The 20096-nt window shown below is 42.0% G+C and overlaps 1 protein-coding gene across 1 annotated transcript; it reads right to left on the bottom strand.

Annotated features, from left to right (window-relative positions):
- Window positions 1-4587: 4587 nt before the first annotated feature.
- Window positions 4588-19380, bottom strand: casc3 (casc3 exon junction complex subunit). Its single transcript, XM_042393432.1, has 13 exons — window positions 19166-19380; window positions 15203-15227; window positions 15050-15105; window positions 14355-14594; window positions 13911-14059; window positions 12634-12807; window positions 10723-11567; window positions 10570-10656; window positions 8295-8468; window positions 6528-6626; window positions 6276-6442; window positions 4912-5114; window positions 4588-4679 (listed from the first exon to the last, which is right to left on the bottom strand). Exons 1-12 carry the CDS (start codon window positions 19349-19351, stop codon window positions 4968-4970), a joined length of 2349 nt encoding a protein of 782 aa, XP_042249366.1. The 5' UTR covers window positions 19352-19380; the 3' UTR covers window positions 4588-4679; window positions 4912-4967.
- Between the last annotated feature and the right edge of the window lie 716 nt (window positions 19381-20096).

Genomic DNA, 20096 nt, shown 5'->3' with positions numbered 1-20096 from the left:
TTTTATTCTCTCCTTTTTTCCCTTCATCTTTCCTTTTACTCTCCATCTTTTTTCCTTCATTTCTTTTGTCATCTTTTCATCCTCAACTTCCTTCACCCTGCATTTATTCTTTTTTCCATCTTTATTTTTCCTTCATCCTGTTAAACTTTTTACTCTTTATTCCTTCATCCTCTTTCCTGCTCCATCCTTCTCATCCAACTTTCCTTCATCCTTTCTTTCTCCTTGTGTTTTTCATCTTTTCACCTGTCCTTTGTTTCTTTTCCTCCTCCATAATTTTCCTTCCGTTCCTTTCATCTTCTTTCTTTTTCATCATCTTCCTCCTCCATCCTTCTTTTCCTGTCATTCATCTTTCTCTCCCCTTCATCCTTTATTTTCATACATTTCCTCCTTCATGCCAGCTTCCATTTTTATTTTTTTCCTTTTATTCTCATCTTCATCTTTTCATCCCCTACTTCCTTCATCCTACATTTTCTTTCATATTCTCTATTTCTTCTCTTCCTGTTGAATATTTGCTGCGGTGATCAATAACATGTTTTATCTTTGTGATTTCTCGTCTCTCGTCTGTTTCTGAATCTTAAACCTTCGGTTCTTCAAACTGAACTTTGTCTTGAGACGAAACAAACTGTCATCATCATCATCATCATCATCATCATATTCTTTATTGATCCTCTGTGTGGACGACAACGTTCTCCACATACGAACAGAAACAAAACCATGGATGCAGTCGTCGTCATCATCATCATCATCATCGTAACAAACAAACGAGCACTGCCCTCACAGTGAACACAGTCTGGTCAGCTCAGGTCAAAGGTCAAACAGTTAACAGATATGTCATCGAACCGGCGTTTTAACGAAGAAGAAAGTTAGAAACAAACTAATTAAGGAACATTTTTTAATAAACTTTCTACCAATGAAAATCTAAACAACAAATCAACTGATTGATTCACAAACGAGCTGAAATGAATCTCTGAGCTGGAAGTGTGTTGAAGGCGCCGCCGCCACCGTCCTCCAACACACCGCCATCGTCACGCTTTCATCTGGTCGTACGTGAAAAAAGAAAAAAAAAAAAAAAACCCTCAAGACTTTGTAGAAACTTGACGGAGAAATCTGGTGTTCAGGCAGCTGTTTGGAAGTTCTTGCAGAATACTGGCGGTTATTATTATTATTATTATTATTGTTCAACATCAAACCTGCAGAATAAAAGAGTTAAAACTCGAGTTTACAGAGCGACTCTTTTAGTAAACTCAACAGTTTCCTCCAGGAGAAGAAAATAACATGAAAATATAAAAAAAAGACTCACAGAAAGTCTAAATTAGTCCATATTATTATTCTGCAGCAGGTTGAATCAAATGTTTCCTGTAAAGAAACAAACATTTTAATTACTTTAATTATTCTGAATTATATCAAAAATATCTGAAGATTCAACCAGCTGCAACAATTATATCCATGAATCACTCAGACAATCGAAAATTAATCAACAGTTTGTAAATTTGAAAACTTTCACACCACAAATAAAGAGAAACAAACCTTTTCATCTGGATGTTTAGTGAAACAGCTGACACACAAAACTTTATTTAAAAAATCGAATGAAACAGATTAAAACTCATTTAATAATTTTGACTTTCCGTGAGTATTTTTTTCTTCCGTGTTTACTTATTTCTGTGTGTTATAGAAGTTATAAATCATCTTTAAATCATCCGGATCGACTTTAACGACAGAAACAAAAACAAACATGTAGGATTCGGTTTGTCATGTGACATCAGAGCGCGAGCAGCAGCTCGGTGAGGAAGAGGAGGAATGTCGAGTAAAGAGATGCTTCTTCTTACCTTCAACTCTGAAAATATATTGTTTTGTTTTGTGAGTTGAAGATTTTTTTTTTATTTGTTTTGTTTTTTTTGCAGGACAAACAAATGTTAAACAGTTAATAATCATTTTTCATAAAGTGGTTTTTCTTCTTTGTCTCAGTGTGTCTTTAAGGGTGTTTAACACAAAAACCAAAGAGCAGCGAGTCGTCATTTCACTCCTGCGTTTACTAATAATAATAAAAAAGTATTAAAATTAAACAGTGACATTTCAAAAAAAACAAAAACAAACCAAAAGCTAAAGCCACAAAGCTTCTTCTTCTTCTTCTTCTCTCTAAATTAAATCCATCCATCGTTAACATTCGAGGTCCCTGCCGATGCGTTTGTAATCAGAAGCCGACTGTTCTGCACTAGTAGTATTATTAGAATATGTTTACTGCTCTATTTTCTCTCTTCAAGCTTCTATATACACATTTAGATTTTTATATATATGTACAGCAACAATAAACGCCTCCACCCGGCGGCAGCAGCAGCAGCTTCTCTCAGACGGGACTTTTGTGCAACTCTTTGTGTCTCTTTGTGTTAATTTGACTTTTCTGCTCGTCAAGAGGAAGGAAAAGTATTAATATACTGTTACAGGAAAAAAAAACATCGACATTAACCGTCAGACCTCCGTCTCGAACCACGTTTCCCATAATTCCTGTTACCTCCTCCGCAGCTTCCTCAGGTTATTCAACATTTTCTCATCTGAACGTCTCATAACCTCGACTTTAAAAACCCTGCTTGTAATATTTCTGGAAGTTTTAATAATGATGTCATACTCTACAGTTACACATGTTGGGTTCTTTAAGGCCATTTCTGAATTTCTGAAAGTTAAATTAGGAGGAAAAATAGTTCAATAGAGACTGAATGTAAAGATACAACAGCTCAATTAACTCATAAAATGTGAAGTTTTGTGATTTTCTTAAACTTTGTTAAAACTGTACAGAGTTCGGTCGGATTACTCCACCTGATAACTAATAAAATTTGCTGTTTTATATTTAATTAGTGAGAATTTTCTTTTGTCTTCTATGATGCTTAACTGAATATTTTTGTGTCTGTAACGTCAGAGCTGTGACTTCCCTCTAATCAATCACAAAGTATTTTGATTTTTTTGAATCATTATGTAAGAAACAAAAAGTCCAAATTCTGATTCAGCTTCTTAAATGTGAATATTTTCTGTTTTTTTTAGTCTTTATGACAGTAAACTGAAGATATTTGAGTTGTGACATTTGAAGACGTCGTCTTGAACTTTTTTCACCTTTTTCTGCTGCAAATTATTATTTTCATTATTGATTAATCTGCTGATTATTTTGTCGGTTAATCTATTAGTTTGTTTGGTCCATAAAATGTCAGAAAATGGTAAAAAAATGTGGATCAAAGTTCAAGACGACGTCTTCAAATGTCTCGTCTTGTCCACAACGCAAAGACGTTCAGTTTACTGTCATAAAGACTAAAAAAAACAGAAAATATTCACATTGAAGAAGCTGAATCAGAATTTGGACGTTTTTTTTTTCTTTAAACAAAACAAAAAAACCTCAAAACGATGAATTTATTATTAAAATAGTTGATTCATTTAATAGTTGGCAACTAATCGATGAATTGTTGCAGCTCTAGTTTGGACAAAACACACATTTAAAAAAGTTTTTTTTTAAATTTTACAGATCAAACGACTAATGAATGAAGTAACTGACAGATTAATTGATAATGGATCATTATGGGAAATTGTAACAGGCCATTTTTAACTGCTTTCCTGTGTTTTATAGACTAAACAATGAATCCATTAATCAAAAACAAAGAAAAAAAACAAACAAAACAAAAAAACCACAAACAAGAAAAAGCCCTTGGTGCAATGCATCATCTCTTCTTTCTATTTAAAGAGACTGAAAATGAGCCCAGAACATGCAGCAATATATTATTCTGAATCCCATTTAAACATCTGTTACAGTAAAGAAACACAGAGCTGATCAAGATGGCGTCAAAAGAGACTAAAAATAAACAACAACAACAACAACAACAACAACAGAGAAGCAGGCAGAGATCAGCAGGTGTAAGAACCGAACGGAGCTCCTGTCAGCTGTGATTGGCGGGTAAACGAGACGGTAACGAGGAGGTTTACAGGAAGCGCCGCGTCAGCCACGAATATAAAAAAAAAAAAAAAAAAAAAGGAAACATGACACGAAGAGCTGCAGTCAAACTATATACACAACCGATTCTTACAAACATCTTCCAACCGCAGATACGATTTTTATTTGATTCTGTTTGAACGTTCTGTGTTAACAGAGTAACTAGGATGGATGCTGGAAATGAAAAGTTTCCTATAAGACAGAAATAAAGTAAGCTGACGTACAGTTTGAAGTAAACGGATAAAATAACAGAGTGTCAGTTCGTTCCACAGAGAAACTATCGCCTGTTGACTCCAACAAGTCAAACAAAAAAATAATAAAACCTTTCTCAACGTTTCATTTCGACACATCGCAGCTCAGTAGAAAACTGTGAAGCCCAACATCCGACTCTCGTGACGTTAAATGCTTCAAAGTGGCTCTAAAGGGTTTGAACTCGTCAGTCCGGCGAGCGGGCGGGCGAGAGGGGGGGGGGGGATTCAGTCCGACGCAGCTGACCCGCCGAAGCTGCTGCAGGGGTTGAAAAGAAGAAAAACAAAAAAAAGGGAACGAGTCGTCTTCCAGCGGCGGCGATGCTGCTGCGGGTCACCTGCCTCGTCCTCCACTCCTCTAATCTGTCCATCCTCCCCTCCGTCCGCTCGTCCTTCCCTCCCTCGTTGACGTTGGTGGTTGCTGTTGGGGACCGCAGCTCCTCACCGACCCTCCCACCCCGCTCCTGCAAACAACGTGACACGGTTCAGAAATGTGAGATGACTTAAAAAACATCAATGAAGTTTGAGTTTAAACGCACAACATGTAATTTCAGCCGCTAGGCGTCTCAATCAAAACAATAACAACAGACAGAGTGTGATGACGGTGTGAAGCAGCAAGGGATCATGGGAGTTGTTGTCTTCGTTGGATTACTCCAGTTCATCATTCAGGATGTTTTTACCAGCAGAGGTGCTCACCTGTAGTCTTGGACCCGGAGAGTGGCTGGGACTGGGTGGCTGGGAGGGGTGAGGGGTCACTCTGAGGCGAAGGGCACCTCCGGAGGGGGGGGCTTGACGGTGACGGGCTGGGATGTGCGGCGGGGGGGCGACGGCTTGGGCTGAGCCTGCTGCTGCATCGTGTCGTAGTAGGTCACGCCTCCGTACGTCACCTGGGCCTGACCCTGAGACAGAGGGGGGGGGGGGGGGGGGGATAAAAATCAAATGTAAACAGACTTAATAAATAAACGTTTCTCTCATTTCCTCCTCCTGCCTTCAGAGTTGAAGCTACTGTGGAGTTTGTTTTGTTATAAATCTCAAAGTTTGCTTAAAAAGTGGCGTTGGTTCGTTATAAATGAGGCCCGATGATGAGGAGACTGTAACCTTCCTCACATCAATACATGAAACTAACAGAAACCTCATATTTCCATCATGTTTTCCATCGTTTGAGCTTTTCATGACGTCGTCTCGTTTCTTCTTCTTCTGCAGCGGTTTACCGGCAGCGACTGGAGAATCAGTTTATCTGCTGATATTCACATTAACTAATAACAGCAGTCACATTTACTTTCAAAAAGATACTTTCCTTCACAGACTGACTGATTTTTAAAGGATTATTAGAGTCCAGAGGTATTTAATATTTATATTAGAGACATTTTAAGACATTTTAATACCACATAGAGAAGAATTTAACACCTGTTTTATGTTAAAAGTATGAAAGACATTAATAAAAACCATCAGTGATGATATTTAGCAGATGTGAAATAAATGTCAGTTTATTTAAATGTATTTCACATCACGTCCTGCCAGTATAAATAATCATTACTAATAATATAACTAACGACTCATTAATCAGCAGCAGATAAACAATCAATGAATGGATATATCGATTAACCAATTCAACAATAACTCATTCATTGAAGGTTTGTTGGGGATTTTCCAGCCAGTTTTTGCTAAAATTACATTAAATAATATTTTAGAACTAACATTAGTGTCTATGAAGAAATATTTAAGACCTTTGTGAATTAAATTTCAGACTGTTGATACTTTCTAAAACCTTTTTACACTTTTCAGCAGCTGCAGCTGATTTGAAGCGTCTCTGTGGACGATTCAGCAGCTGATTGGTTTAATATGTTTGGTTTAATCTCTAATATTCACACCAGCAGAGCTAATAGTACTAATTTCTTTTCATGATTTTCTGGAAATTTGGTTCCAATTTATTGTGTCGTCATAATATTAAAAGGATCAGATGTTTGGCATTTGTACCAGGTGATGGATAAACACGACTAAACTCAATAAACTGGATATTTACAGAGAAAATATGTTCATGTTTACAGGTGAGCGTGTACCTGCGGGGTTGGGTACATGGCTGGGTAAGGGAAGGTCATGACCCCTGGCGGAGGGTAGAAAGGCGGAGGCAGCAGTTGCTGCGGTTGCCCTGGCGACAGAGACACCGGCGGGCCTCCATAGATGGCGGGGTTGGCGATCGGGCCGCCTGATTGGTGGGGATGGAGGCCTGGAAACGAGGCACAGAGATGATTCTCATATGTAAACATTTATAAAACATCCTAAAACAACAGAAGAACATAAACTCCACTGACCAGGGTGAGGGATGTGCATCTCCGGCTGGACCAGCATGCCCTGCGGCGGGATGGGGGCGGGGCCATCCCCGTGGGCGTAGATTGGTCCCTGATACGACACTGTGAGACAGAGACAAACCGATCAATCAGTGATCAAAAAGAGGAGGCAGCAGGAAGGAAAGACGGAGGGAAGTTTGTTTTTTCTTCTTTCCTCTCCCATTAATCATCTCACCACCCCTCAGATTTATCTGCTGACCCTTTGGAGGGGCCCGACCCCTAGGTTGGGAACCACTGGACTAAACTAGCTAACTGTATATAAGGTAGTGTAAACTAGCTCCACCTCCAGCAGCTACAACAGTAACATGCTGCTCTAACACTGATGCTTCACTATTAATAATCTAATGATGTCATATATAATAATATATCAGTCAGAGGGACCAAACCACTACTTTTACTGCAATACTTTAACTACATCAAGCTCATAATACTTATGTACTTTTACTGCAATACTTTAACTACATCAAGCTCATAATACTTATGTACTTTTACTGCAATACTTTAACTACATCAAGCTCATAATACTTATGTACTTTTACTGCAATACTTTAACTACATCAAGCTCATAATACTTATGTACTTTTACTGCAATACTTTAACTACATCAAGCTCATAATACTTATGTACTTTTACTGTAGTAGGATTTATAATGCAGGACTTTTACTTGTAATGGAGTATTTTTACTTTGCTGTATTAGTACTTTTACTGCAGTAAAGGATTTGAGTATTTCTTCTACCACTGCTGATATTAGTTTACATATTAAGGACCTCGTTGTTCCAAATAAGTTCACAATAAATAAATATATTATTAATTGTGGACGTAGTGAAAGCTGTAAACATCGGTGTTGTTTTAGAAAAATAAACTTGTCAATCTTAAAATAAATACTGTAATTTTTGTAATAAAATGATCACTTCTCGTATTATATTGATCATAAATAGATATAGACGTTATTGTTATCAGCGTACGTTAAGTGTATAATAGTGCAGATTTTCTGTGTTGAGGTGTTTATTACGACTACAGTTAACTGGTCTCCGACTCCCAGTATGTTAACACACCACTCTGAACAGGAATAAACTGACAGGATACTGGTCCTGGCGGGCAGAGCGTGCAGGAGGCAGGACATGACGCAAAAAGTACACGGCCGTTGTAATTCAGCGTTTTAAAGCTTTTCATCAGAAATAAAACTGCTTTTATTCTATGAGAAATGACAGGAAGTCCTCTCACAGCTTTACTGGACTGCTGCGTTTATCCAGCAGCGGCCACATGATAGAAACGCCATCAACACGCTCTGGAGGACGACCTGCTGCATTCACACGAGGGCCCGGTCAGGCAGGTAAAGACCGTTCAACGTCTGGTCCGACTGATTCAGACGGTTGCGTTCACACATACAGCTGCTCTGGAGCTGAAAGGGGCTCAAATTAACATCTTTCAATGTTTGGTTTTGTTAAGATATTCAGTTTATAGTGATACCAAACAGAGAAAGAGTCCTGCATTTAAGTGATGAATCATTTCAGCTCTAAACACTGAGACGTTCTCTGACTTTTACTGACCTCTGCTGGTGAGCAGGAGGAAGAACAACACTGACTGAAACAAGTTTGAGACTTTTCTTTGTTGTGTTTCTTTCACATATTTATACATAAATACTGTTGGTGAGACTTTAAATGACCTGTTCAGACGTATTTAACATGTTTCATTCACGTCTCTGTCTGATGTCACACTGTGTGATCTTACTGGGCTCGTAGTAGTGTCCCTCCATCACTCCCAGGTGCATGGGCGGCGCCGGCTCGGGTACGGCTCTCTGACGTTGCGAAGAGTAACGTTTGGCCCGGTTGGAGCCGACGCCCATCTCCTCCATGCTGGAGAACTGAGGCGGGCCGCCGGGGATGTGCATGGGGTTCGGGAGGCCTGCGGGTGACAGAGATGTCGGGTTCACTTTAAATAATTTTCAAGTGTAAAAGTGCATAAAATACAGTCATACAAGTAAAAAAACAGCATATAAGACAGGTACAGAATCATCTATAAAGCTAAAATAAATAAAAAGAGAATCTGACCGTAACACAACTAGAGCTGCAACAATTAGTCCACTGACAGAAGATTAAATCACCAACTATTTTGATAATCGAATAATCATTTTTATGAGCAAAAATGTCAGAAATGATCTTGTTGCAGCTTCTCAAACGTTGTGATTTAATGCTTTTCTTTGTCAAACATATATATTTTGGGGGGTTTTGGCAGTTGGTCAGGAAAAACAAGACATTTGAAGACGTCACTTATCGCAGGATCACTACAGTTTCACTATTTTCTGACATTTTATAGGCAAAGCGATTATTCTGGGAAATAAGTGGCAGATTAACTGATATGAAAGGAACTGTTGGTTGCAGCCGTAAACACAACGGAGCTGTTATGTAAACATGAAAGGCTTATTGTCAGACGAGAAGGCGAGTCTATAAAACCGGGTTTAAAAGCTGAGACGCTGTCAGCAGACTCAACACTAAAGCTGACGAACCAGAACAGCGAAATCTCTTAACCTGAACTCAGCAGATCCAAGAGGCAGTGAGGAGTTAGAAGCTCACCGCAGCCTGAAACACTGAGCTTTGCTTTAGGGCTGATAGTAACGATTATCATCATTATCCATCCATCTGCTGATTATTTTCCTGATTTATCGTTTTGTCAATGTAACGTCAGAAAACAGTGAAATATGTCTGTTATAATGTCTCATAGCTCAAAGTGACGTCTTAATAACAGAAAAGCTTCAAGTGGAAACACAAGCGATTTGTTTCATCAGTCGTGTCAAAACGAGACTGGACACGAAAACTGTGGAGTAGAAACTAACTACAACTCCCAGAGTGCATTTCAGCCAAAAACATCCAATCGCTGATCTTAAAATTCTGTCCATGTGTTGCTAACGGCAGACGGAGGCTTCAGATCACGCTGGTGAAAAAACTGATTGTACAATCTGAAGTGGTGGTGGGGGGGCGTAACGGGACAGAGTGCACAATAAACTCGGCAGCCACACATTTCTCTGTTCTGTATTTCTCTGTTTAGCATCTTCGGGTTATGCTAACCCATCGTTGCTAACTTTGGAGCTAACCTCCTTCACTTTCCAGCATTTGGGGAAACAGACGTGACTTTTTAGCATTTATTAACTGACACACTGTAGTCTGTGCTGTACATTTACTGCCAGACTGACAACTTACTACTAACCTTTTCCTCTGCTCCGTTCGCATCCACCGTCACTTCTCTGTCCCTCGCTCTTTCCCGCTCGCTACGCAAACATACTCCTTAATGGAGCCGCGCGACCAGTGGTTTCCCAGGCAACGACACAGAGGTTGACTCACGTACCGGAACAGCGCTGCTAAGAGACTCCCAAACGCTGTCGAATATTAAAAAAAAATTTTTGGGGGGCTGGCGGGGGTTCTCGTTGTGTCATTATGGAGAAAGACTCGGTAAACGTTCAGTAACCGTTCAGTAAACGTTGAGTACAGTTAGACCCAGCAGTCTCCGTTAGGTTGGGCGAGTTCAAAGTTGTAAAAACAACGGGGGTGTTTTGAATACACCCCCGTTGTTTTCACAGGTAAATTGTTAGTCTGTCCCCCCCACCGCAGGAAATAATGGATTAATCCTGGAAAGCTGTTGATGTAGCACTTTTCTCCTTATGAAAATAACACGGAGATTATTCGACCAATGAGAATTTAGTCGGACGAGAGCATATCGATCAACTAATCGACCAGTCGACCAGCGGACTGCAGCCCTAATCTGAAGTTAATATTCTAATTAGAAACTGTGTCATCATGTTACCTTCCTGAATTAAAATAAGATTCACACTATTGACTGGTTTCTTCTCCACAGCTGCAGAGGTTCATGGGTATTGTGGTTTTTTGAGAAACAGAAAGAAAAGGGGAAAATTACCTGGCGCCTCACACTGGATTGATTTTAGTATTATAATTTATAGAAATAATTATAAAAATACAAAAGTGACACCGGATACCTGAGAGCGGAGACTCACCTCTCATCTCGGAGCGGATGTACGAGGTCGGGCTCTGGCTCCAGTTCTGTCCGGCCAGACTGAGCCGAGCCACGTCCTGGTCGAGCTCTGTCAGCGCTCCTCCTCCTCCTCCCCCGCCGCCGCCGCCCCCTCCTCCTCCACCTCCTCCTCCGCCGCCTCCTCCTCCTCCTCCTCCTCCCGCCTGGCTCGGCCCGTTGCCTCCTCCCGTCCAGCTTTTCCCTCCCCCACTGCCGGGGGAGGAGGCGTTCCCTCCGGCTGCAGACTCCTCCATGGACGGCTGTTTGCTGCCCAGGTCCGCGGGCCGAGAGCGAGTCCTGCGAGCCAGCGAGTATGATTTACGCTCCACTGGCCGCTCGGTGGGAGGAGAAGCTTCCCGATTGGTCGCTGCTGCTGCTGCTGACGACGACTGTAGGGCGGGGTCAGAGGTGGAGGCGGCCAATCCAGATGCAGATCTGTCGGCGCTCCCTCGTTGCTCCTGCTGCTGTCGTCTCGGCAACGCAGACTGATAACTACTCGTATGTGACGTTGACGACGCCGTTACAGCACTTAAGCCCCGATCCTCGTCCCCAACGCCACCTTGGCTGACCGTAATGTCCTCGATGACCACGGAGGGACCTCCCCTCCCCCCGCCGCCACGCCCTCCTCTGCTGACCACGCCTCTGTCTCCTGCGGGCTCCGACTGAGCTTTGGAGCCCTGTCGGTCTCTGGGATGCATCTGGGGTGCGTTCGATTCGTTATTCCTGTACTGGGACTGAGGCGGGAGGTGCATTTGATTCTGGTGGGATGGTCTGCTGCGGGAGGGAGGCGGTCTGGAAGAGTTGCTGCTACGCTGAGCGGAGGAGAGAGGGAGAGAGGAAGGGGAGGAAGAGGAGGGATGGATGGATGAAGGCGGAGCTCCTCCTCGGTTCGGACCTCCTCCGCTGTTCTGCCAGGAGCGAACCGCTCGCTCTCCTCCTCCTTCTCGCCAGCGTTTGTCTCTGCTGGGAGACACACTCTGTCTGCAGGACACACAAACACTCAGACATCAGACACTCTGCTTATCTGTGTTTCATCTGTCGTCTACTGATTGGTTCATTATTCTGTTCATTTTGCTTCTTGTTGTCAATTATGTTTCTAAATTATATTAGTTTAGATTTTTTAAACAACAGACGGAGTGTGATGACGGTGTGAAGTAGCAAGGGATCATGGGAGTTGTTGTCTTCGTTGTTAAATAACCAGCTTCACTGGGATAGGATTACTCCAGTGTTCATCATTCAGGATGTTTTTACCTGCAGAGGTCTCCTCCTCTCCAGAACAAACAGACCCGGAGATTACAGGTAAAAACACTGAATATTTATAATTATAATTATAATAAATAATTTAATTTATAACAGTTTGTGTGGAACAACCACAACGCCGATGTATGATCTTGTATGTGTGTAAGTTACTCTTTGGTAGACGCCATTGTAGCGGACAAACACAGCGCCGCTGTATGCATCTTGTGCGTGTTTACTCTTTGGTAGAGGAGGTATGACGCCATCGACAGGCGACCAAATGAAACGGTCCGTTACTTTGATTAAATTACAGATTTCTCTGAGTTTGAAACTTGTTGGAAACATTTGGGATAATGTAAGAACACAACTCAACAACATATATAACATAGGTCTAGTTGTTTTTAGACACTGTAATGTGGAGGGGAGGTCCGTTATATATGTTCTTGATCTCTCCCTCACATCTTTTTAAAATTTTATTATCTGGATTTTATGTGTCTTATGTGTGCAAATAATTTTTTTTTTTTTTTTTTAAATAAAACATTTGGACGCACTAACGGGACGCTGTGTCCAAACTTCTGATCGTTATTGTACTTCAACTAGAAAAATACTGAATGAAGTGTGGAGGGATGCTGCGTCCACAGTTTGATGTTCAAGGAAAGTGAGAAAATGCTCGACTCAGTCATGAAATGAATTTTGGAAATCTGGTATAAGGTGATTAAGAAATATGATTTTGAGAGCGAGGTGACGGTTCATGTAAGAGTATGAATTTATAGATATGTGTATATTACGAGAGAGTGAAGGAGGCACTCACCGGGGCCTGCGCTGCCTGTACGGTCGCTCTCCGGAGCCACCGCCGTTGCGGATGTCGTAACCGTAGATGGCGATGAGCTCCTCGCGGCTCTTCGGCGCCTGCTCCTCCTCCCTGAACCTGTCGTGCTCCCAGCGACCCTCGTCCTTCCACAGCTTCCTGTTTCGACCTTTAGGTCTGAGAGGAGACGTGACACAGTTTAAAGGGCTTCTACTAACAAGTGTGAAGCCGTTCGGAACAACTACAAATAAACAAATTTGATTTCTGACGTGGTCGGACAGCATGTAATAAGAACCGGTTCTGATTGATCGTAAATCAGAATAAACCAGCTGTCAGCAGGTGTCCCGACTCCTCGCACGAAGCAGAAAGGTTGTTTTCCTTTTTCACTGCTGCACATCTACCGTATTTTCTCTAATAGTGGCTGGTATTCAATTAAAAGCCGGGTCTCCAAATTCAAAGAGAGAGTTATGCGATATGCGAAGGAAAATTAAGGAGCGAAAGCTTTTGACACTGACTCGATAAGAATCAGATACTGGAAAAAAACAGAAGCGTGAGACAAGAGGAGAGCTCGGCTAGCTGGAGGTGAGAGGAAGAAAGTTAGCTTGAAGCTAACGTTAGAGAGACAGCTGATTGATATTTGATATTTGACTGTGCTGTTAACTGGCTGTTGTTTAGTTTTTAACTGACAGTGGCCATATTTCCCCTCCCGTACTTGACCGGTCATACTTCACACAAGTTATATTGAAATGTTTGTGTAATGTTTCACAATAAAAGTAAGGAATTGAAGGCTTTTAATTTTATTAATCGCATAATGCAGTAACAAAAATTTAACAGAACAAACGGAAGCAGATCAGAGAACAGGGAGGCTTCGTACTAAAATATGAGCAAATATACTCATCAAACAGGGAATTAGGAATAAAGGCGTCTCTCTAATATAAGCCTGCTTCCAATAAAGGCCTGCTGCCCTCTGCAGTTGAGGTAAATAAAGGCCCCGGCTAATATTAGAGAAAATATGGTAAACTGTGCCAGTAATAGTTCTGGCCGATGAGCCATTGTTTTATTTTTTTCAAAATAAAAGGACCAAAATATTATTACCTTCCTTTTTATTCTGTGGTACTGAAAACGTACCGAACCGTAACCCCAAAGCCGAGGTCCGTTACACCTCTAGACTCGTGATATTCCTCAAGCAGAAACGCATCAAACAAAACAGGATTTTTCTCCCCAACAGTGACAGGAAGTGACGTTGATATCAAACCGCCGCCTTCGCTGCCGATCCGTACCTCTCCTCCTCCTGCGTGTGTCCTCTGACGTCGTGCTCGAAGAACAGACCCTTCCTGGGGATGTAGGCCGGGTTCTTTCTGTCCTCGTCGTCGTCGAGCTTCTGGCCGGGTTTTCCTCCCGCCTTCGTCTCGGGATCATCTGTGGACTCCTGCAGGTAGACGTAGTACAAAAATATTTCTTTGTAATAATGTTTTTGCTGTCTGGCTGAATGTTCGTTTGTCCTGTATGTGTTTTGTGTTCAGCTTGTGGTGCGACATCAAATTTAACTTTTTTTTTTAAGACTCCTGGCCACTGTATTTTGAAACAAACATTACTGAAACTGGGGGAAACTGTGCATGTTCTGGGGACTATTTTCAGCTGCATATTAATCCATGTTGATGCTCTAGTCAGTATTTACATCACTATTATTATTGTGATAAATTGAGAGGTTCAGAGTGTCTCACCTGTCCGTCACCGCTCTGTCTCTCTCCGGCTAGGTTTCCTTTCTCCTCCACCTTGCTCTCCTCTTTACCGCCTCCTCCTCCTCCCTCCCCCTCTGCCTCCTCCTCCTCCTCCTCTGCCTCCTCATGCCTCTCTTCCTCCCCCTGCGTTGGGACCTCAGCGGCAGAGGGTTTAGGCTCGCTGGCTGCTGCCGGAGCCTCTTCATCGCTGTACTGCTCTGCCTCCTCTTCCTCCTCCACTCCCTGAAGGGAACAGGAAGTTTAGCTTGTTTTAGAAGCAGATCAAGGAAAACATTCGCGCTAAAAATATAAAACAAATTTTATTCAAAAACAGTCACAAATACTTTGCATTTCCTGTAGATGCTTCACAATAAAAGCCTTCCCTAAATTAGTCAGACATGAATGATTGTGAAACTGTTTAATTAAATCTTTCTATTAAAAGGTTTCCATTTACTACATCAAGCTGCAACTAAATTAATCGATTAGTCGTTTGTCAGAAAATGTAAAAAATTAATGAAAATGTTTTTTCCACAACCCAAAAATAACCAGTTTACTGTCTTAAGAGGACTAAAGACACCAGAAAATATTCACATAAATATGATTCAAAACAATTAATAGATGATCAAAATAGTTAGCGACTAATCGATTAGTAGCTGACGGACGGCGGTCTGAGCTTCAGTCATCGGGTGTGTTTTTACCTCCGAGTGGGAGCCGTTTTCCTCCGGATCTGCACTGTCGTAGTCAGAGAGGACCGCTGGATGGACACAAAGATCATCTGAGTGTCAGAGGCTTTTACAGAGATAACGCAACAGCTGAACATCATATGATATAGAATATTCTCGTGTCTTTACCTTCTCCTACTCCATCCTCACTCTCCTGCAAAGACACGAGAGAGAAACAGTCAACAATTCAGCCACCGAACAGTGAAAGTATCAACAGGAAGGACGAACATCTCAGAAAACAGAGAACAAGACTTGTGCAAAACAACACAATGGCTGCAATTAACTATTATTTTCATTAGTGATTAATCTACTGTTTATGTTCTCAATTGATCGATAGTTCATCTGGTCAAAATATCAGAAAAATGTGAAAAATGAGACCAAAGATACTTAAAAATGTCTTGTTTTGTTTTGTTCGACTAAAGCTCCAAAGACAATCAGTTTATTATCATAAAAGAATGAAAACAAACAAACAAACAAAAAAAATAAATCACATTTTGGAAGCTGGAACAAGATATTTTTCTCTATTTTTGCTTAAATAATTATTCAATTATCAAAATCTTTGCAGGTTAATCTTCTGTCAGTTGATTAATCGACTTATCGTTGCAGCTTCAAATAAATGATTCGCTACTTCCGTCATTTCCTCGAGGTGAATCTGGAGGAAGACGAGTACATGTTGATCGTACTGATTGTTCATTTCTCTGCTCCTGTTGGCGGAAATCAAACAAAAACCTCGTCTCTCTCTCGTTTCTAATCGAGCGTTCAGACCCAAAACGGCACAAGAGGCTGTTTTTGTGTTTTTGTGCTTCAGGTGCCGGTGAGACGATGAAAAACACATCCAGGAAGTCCAGTTTGGACATATCTGATAAACTTCATACATCTGTCGCTCAAACCGACCTTCGTGGATCCGATTTCATGTCTCACCTGAACCTGAAACAACAACACCGTGGATGTTTGTAGTCTGAGGAATGTAGAGCTGCTCCAGGAAATCATCCATTTATTTATTTATCTATTTATGAAACATTACTGCCTCAAGTAATACTCTACAATCAGCTTCAATCAAAGGAACGACTGAGAGGAACAGCATTTATGTTAAACCATGTGTGGAGCTGAGTTTATTTGTGGTAAGCTTTTACGTCATACTCGCGCAGCTCACAACACATCCAATCAGATTCCTGAATGGAAATCTGCGCCGAGGAACCCGTTCACGTGACAACTAACCTTAAGGGTCGACCCATACAGATAGACCCCCCCGACTCAAGTTTAACCAACATCTCTGTGTCGGTTTGAATGAGTGTAGAAGAAGCAAAAACAGAACTACGTCCATCAAATCACAATAACATCCACTCTGTAGCAGCTGACATGTTCATAAAGCCAAGAACAGGATGAAGAACACAGAGTCCATAGACTAAAATCTACATGAGTCAAATCAAGTAGATATCTTTCAACGTTACAGTCTTTTTAGTGCCAAAGTTCCTCTTTTTGTTACTATACTTCCACCTGCAGCTCAACAGGGAAACACTGTCCGAGGAAACACAAAGAGGGAATTTGATGCTAAAAAGACTGTAAATGTGTCAGATATCCACTTGATATGACTAACTCAGACTGATGAAGCTGAATAGAAGCTTCACACAGACTTTTAAACGACTGTGTGGACACACTGTGGATTTTGGCCTCCATCACTTCCATTGAAAGCACATTTGAAGGATCTTTTAATATCCAGTATGAACAGGAGGAATGATTACAGACACCTGACTGCTGCTTTAAGAAAGGATCAGCTTCATGTTGTAGCTTTCTTAGCTGCAGTTTTTGTATCGGTGTCCTCCTTGTTAAGCATCACACATGTTCCCACAGTACAGGTGTTTGGAATCTCAAAATGTCCTTTATAGTTGTATTTTCACTGTCCCAGGCAGCCTTTGGTTTATTGCTCCAGTAAAACATGAGCATGGTTTGCCTCTGAGTAGTGAACTGGTTCTGACCCGGTCTGTTCTGAAGAACTGGGATAGATTCTTCCATACAACTAACTCTCTAGAATGCAGTGGATGCGTTTACATGGGCGCTAGTATCCCTGTTCTGCGTCGCACATGTAAACATCTCCTGATTTTAAGAAACCTGGACATGCTACTCCAACAGAAACCAGGATACTGTGGTATGTAAACACCTGATCACGGATTCTGATCATTTGTTGGTAGAGGAGAGAGATGGTGAGAAATAAAGGCTTTAAAACTGAATATCAGCAATGAACATTTCTGCCGATATGACAGACCAATGTGCTTCCCTCCGCGGGTTGTTTCACCCCGACGGTCCCGGTGCTTCCTCTGCGGGCTCCGCTTAACTCAGCTGCCTGACAGACCCGCTCCTTCTTCCCACTTTAACCTGAATAACAAGCCGGGTTTAGCGGAGGCTAGCTGGCTGTGTGTCTCCCTGTGGATCCAACCGGAGCACTGAGCCCCGGTTTGTTATTCAGGTTAAAGCAGGAAGAAGCAGCTGGTCTGTCGGACAGCTGAGTGACGCGGAGCCTGCGGAGGAAACACCGGGACCGTCAGGGTGAAACAGTCCACAGAGGAGCTGCTGTGTTCGGCTGCACAGGTAGGAAACACCTCGGCGGACAGGATGTACCACTCTGTTTGAAAAAACTTATTATTTTTAGTTTATAACCAAAGTTGGCAACCAGCGTATTAGGTGCATTACCGCCACCTTCTTCTGCAGAGTGTGGACCAGAGATTAAATCCTACACATTAATCCTGTCTGTCTAATAAACTCAAAGAAAACTCTACTGCTGCTCCCACTTGGCAGGTTCATTAAAGTTTTAATGCTGAGCTCCTGTCTTCTAAAGTTCTTCCTTCATATATTGTCCTTCTTGATCATACTTAGTACAATCTATGCTTGCATGCATAATAGCCTCCTCAACAGGGTGGAAAAAATATTTGCATATATCTGTATCAGCATCAGCAATCACCAAAATGAGTTGGAAAATATCAGCATATTGGATATCAGCAAAAAATCCAATATTGTGCATCCCTAGTAAACAGGGATATAAACGACGGAGATTCTCATGTTTAATATAAACACCACTTCCAGAATGTGATCAACACCAGGATACTAGTGTGGTTTCTGAACCGTCTTAGTTAGTAGCGAAATTAGAAGCTGAGATCATGAGGAATCAAGACACAACCGCACAGAGATGACAGAAACCTGGATCCCGTTAGACCCTGTTAGACTCATGTAAACAGGGAGATGAATAAACAGGTTTCTCTTGTTCCATTCCAAGAATATGATCAAAACCAGAATATGATCAAACCAGGACACTAGTGTGCATGTAAACTCAGTCAGTGTCACACAGAAGACGAGTGTAACCGGGCCACAGAGTGTGTTGTACCGACAGTAACCCGGTGATGTATCTGCGGTGTTGACGTGTGCAGCACCGTGGCAGCCGGACTACACGGAGCCGCAGCACTAGCGGGGCCTAGCTGAGAGGTTAAACCCAAAAAAAAATCCACTTTCATAACCGCCTCCTCACACCTCATACATACCGGTGCGGGAACTATGTCTGCCTGGCTACCTGACAAACTGGCCGGTATGCAGTCAACAGCTTTTAACCTTTAGTAACAAAATCAGAAAGTTTCAGAGGAGCCCGAGCCGGTGTTATGGACACATCTGCTGCCCGAGTAAATGCCTTCCCACTGGCGCCTTTTCGTCTAGGATCCACATAATGAGACACAATCAGGTTAACTAGTGGGATTAACGGCGTTAAAAACACTTAATTTACCATAACATATTAAATATGTATGTGATGAAGAACTTGTTTGGCAGAAATTACCAAACGGTTGAAAAACTTCACTAATGTAACGTTAGTTTCCTTGAAGCTAACGCCGGCTAAGGATGAAACATTAAGTTGTTTACGTGGAGAGTCAAGTTGCTCTACAGTTAAATTATTTATCGGTGATTTCCCGGTGATAACATGGGGCAAAAGCGAGAACTTGAACCGCCGACAAAAGTTTTTCTGGAAGGGTTATTTGCCACAGCTCCCCGCCGGGAGACGCAGCCGTCAGCTCGGCGAGCTAACCGTTAGCTTCCCGGTAGTTAGCTACTCACACACTCGGACTCCACGTCTTTTTTCGCCTCCACCCGGCCCGCTACAGCTTCCACCGGGTCGGGCTCTCTCCCTCGGCTCTTCGTCGCCGGGGAGCCCGACCTCCCGCTGTCCGAGCCCGAACCGGACTCGTCGTCGTCCTCGCTGTCCTGGGACACGCGCCTCCTCCTTCGCCGCCGGTCCGCCATCTTACGACTCGAATGATTGGAAAACGGAAGGAGGCAAGGAATTGTGGGTAGTCCAGTTCTTCTTCACTGAGGTCAAAGCGCGTCATCAGGCATCTTATTGTTGCACACTACCGCCATGTGGAGTATGGAGGATGAAAAATGACATAAGTATAAATAAATTAAAAATAAATACATTTTATTAATGGAAAAAGTTAATCCGCTCAGAAATGACTAATTTTTAGGGAAACTAAAAAAGGCAAAATTCCTCTCTAAGGTTCTTGTTAACTTTTTCAGAGGAGTGATAGAAAGCATCCTGACTGGAAACATTACAAGTTGGCATGGGATGTGGAAGGAAGGCTCTGCAGTGGGTGATTAAAACCACCCAGAACATCATCGGTACCCATCTCAAGCATCAGTGATATTGGTGAAATGAGGAGCCTTCATGGAGCCCAAAGGATACTAAAAGACAAAACCCACCCCAACCACAGCCTGTTCACCCTGCTGCTGTCTGGCAGAAGTATTTGCTGTCAGACCTCCAGACTACAGAGCAGCTTCTTTCCTCAGGCTGTGAGATTCCTCAATTCATCCTCTGCACTACAATATATAAAATAGTTTTATTTTTTATGACTTATTATTTATTAATCCATTTATATGGGACAACAATGGTGACTCAGCTGGGAGAGCTTTGGGATGATGCATGTGTCTCCCCCATATTGAATTATGCTGCAGGGGTGTGGGGTTTTAAAAGAATCTAAAACTATAGACT

Source organism: Thunnus maccoyii, chromosome 18 (assembly GCF_910596095.1).
Source record: "Thunnus maccoyii chromosome 18, fThuMac1.1, whole genome shotgun sequence".
In the NCBI taxonomy this organism is placed as follows: domain Eukaryota; kingdom Metazoa; phylum Chordata; class Actinopteri; order Scombriformes; family Scombridae; genus Thunnus; species Thunnus maccoyii.
Note: the sequence above shows the minus strand (reverse complement) of the source record. Positions and strands in the feature narration are given on the sequence as shown.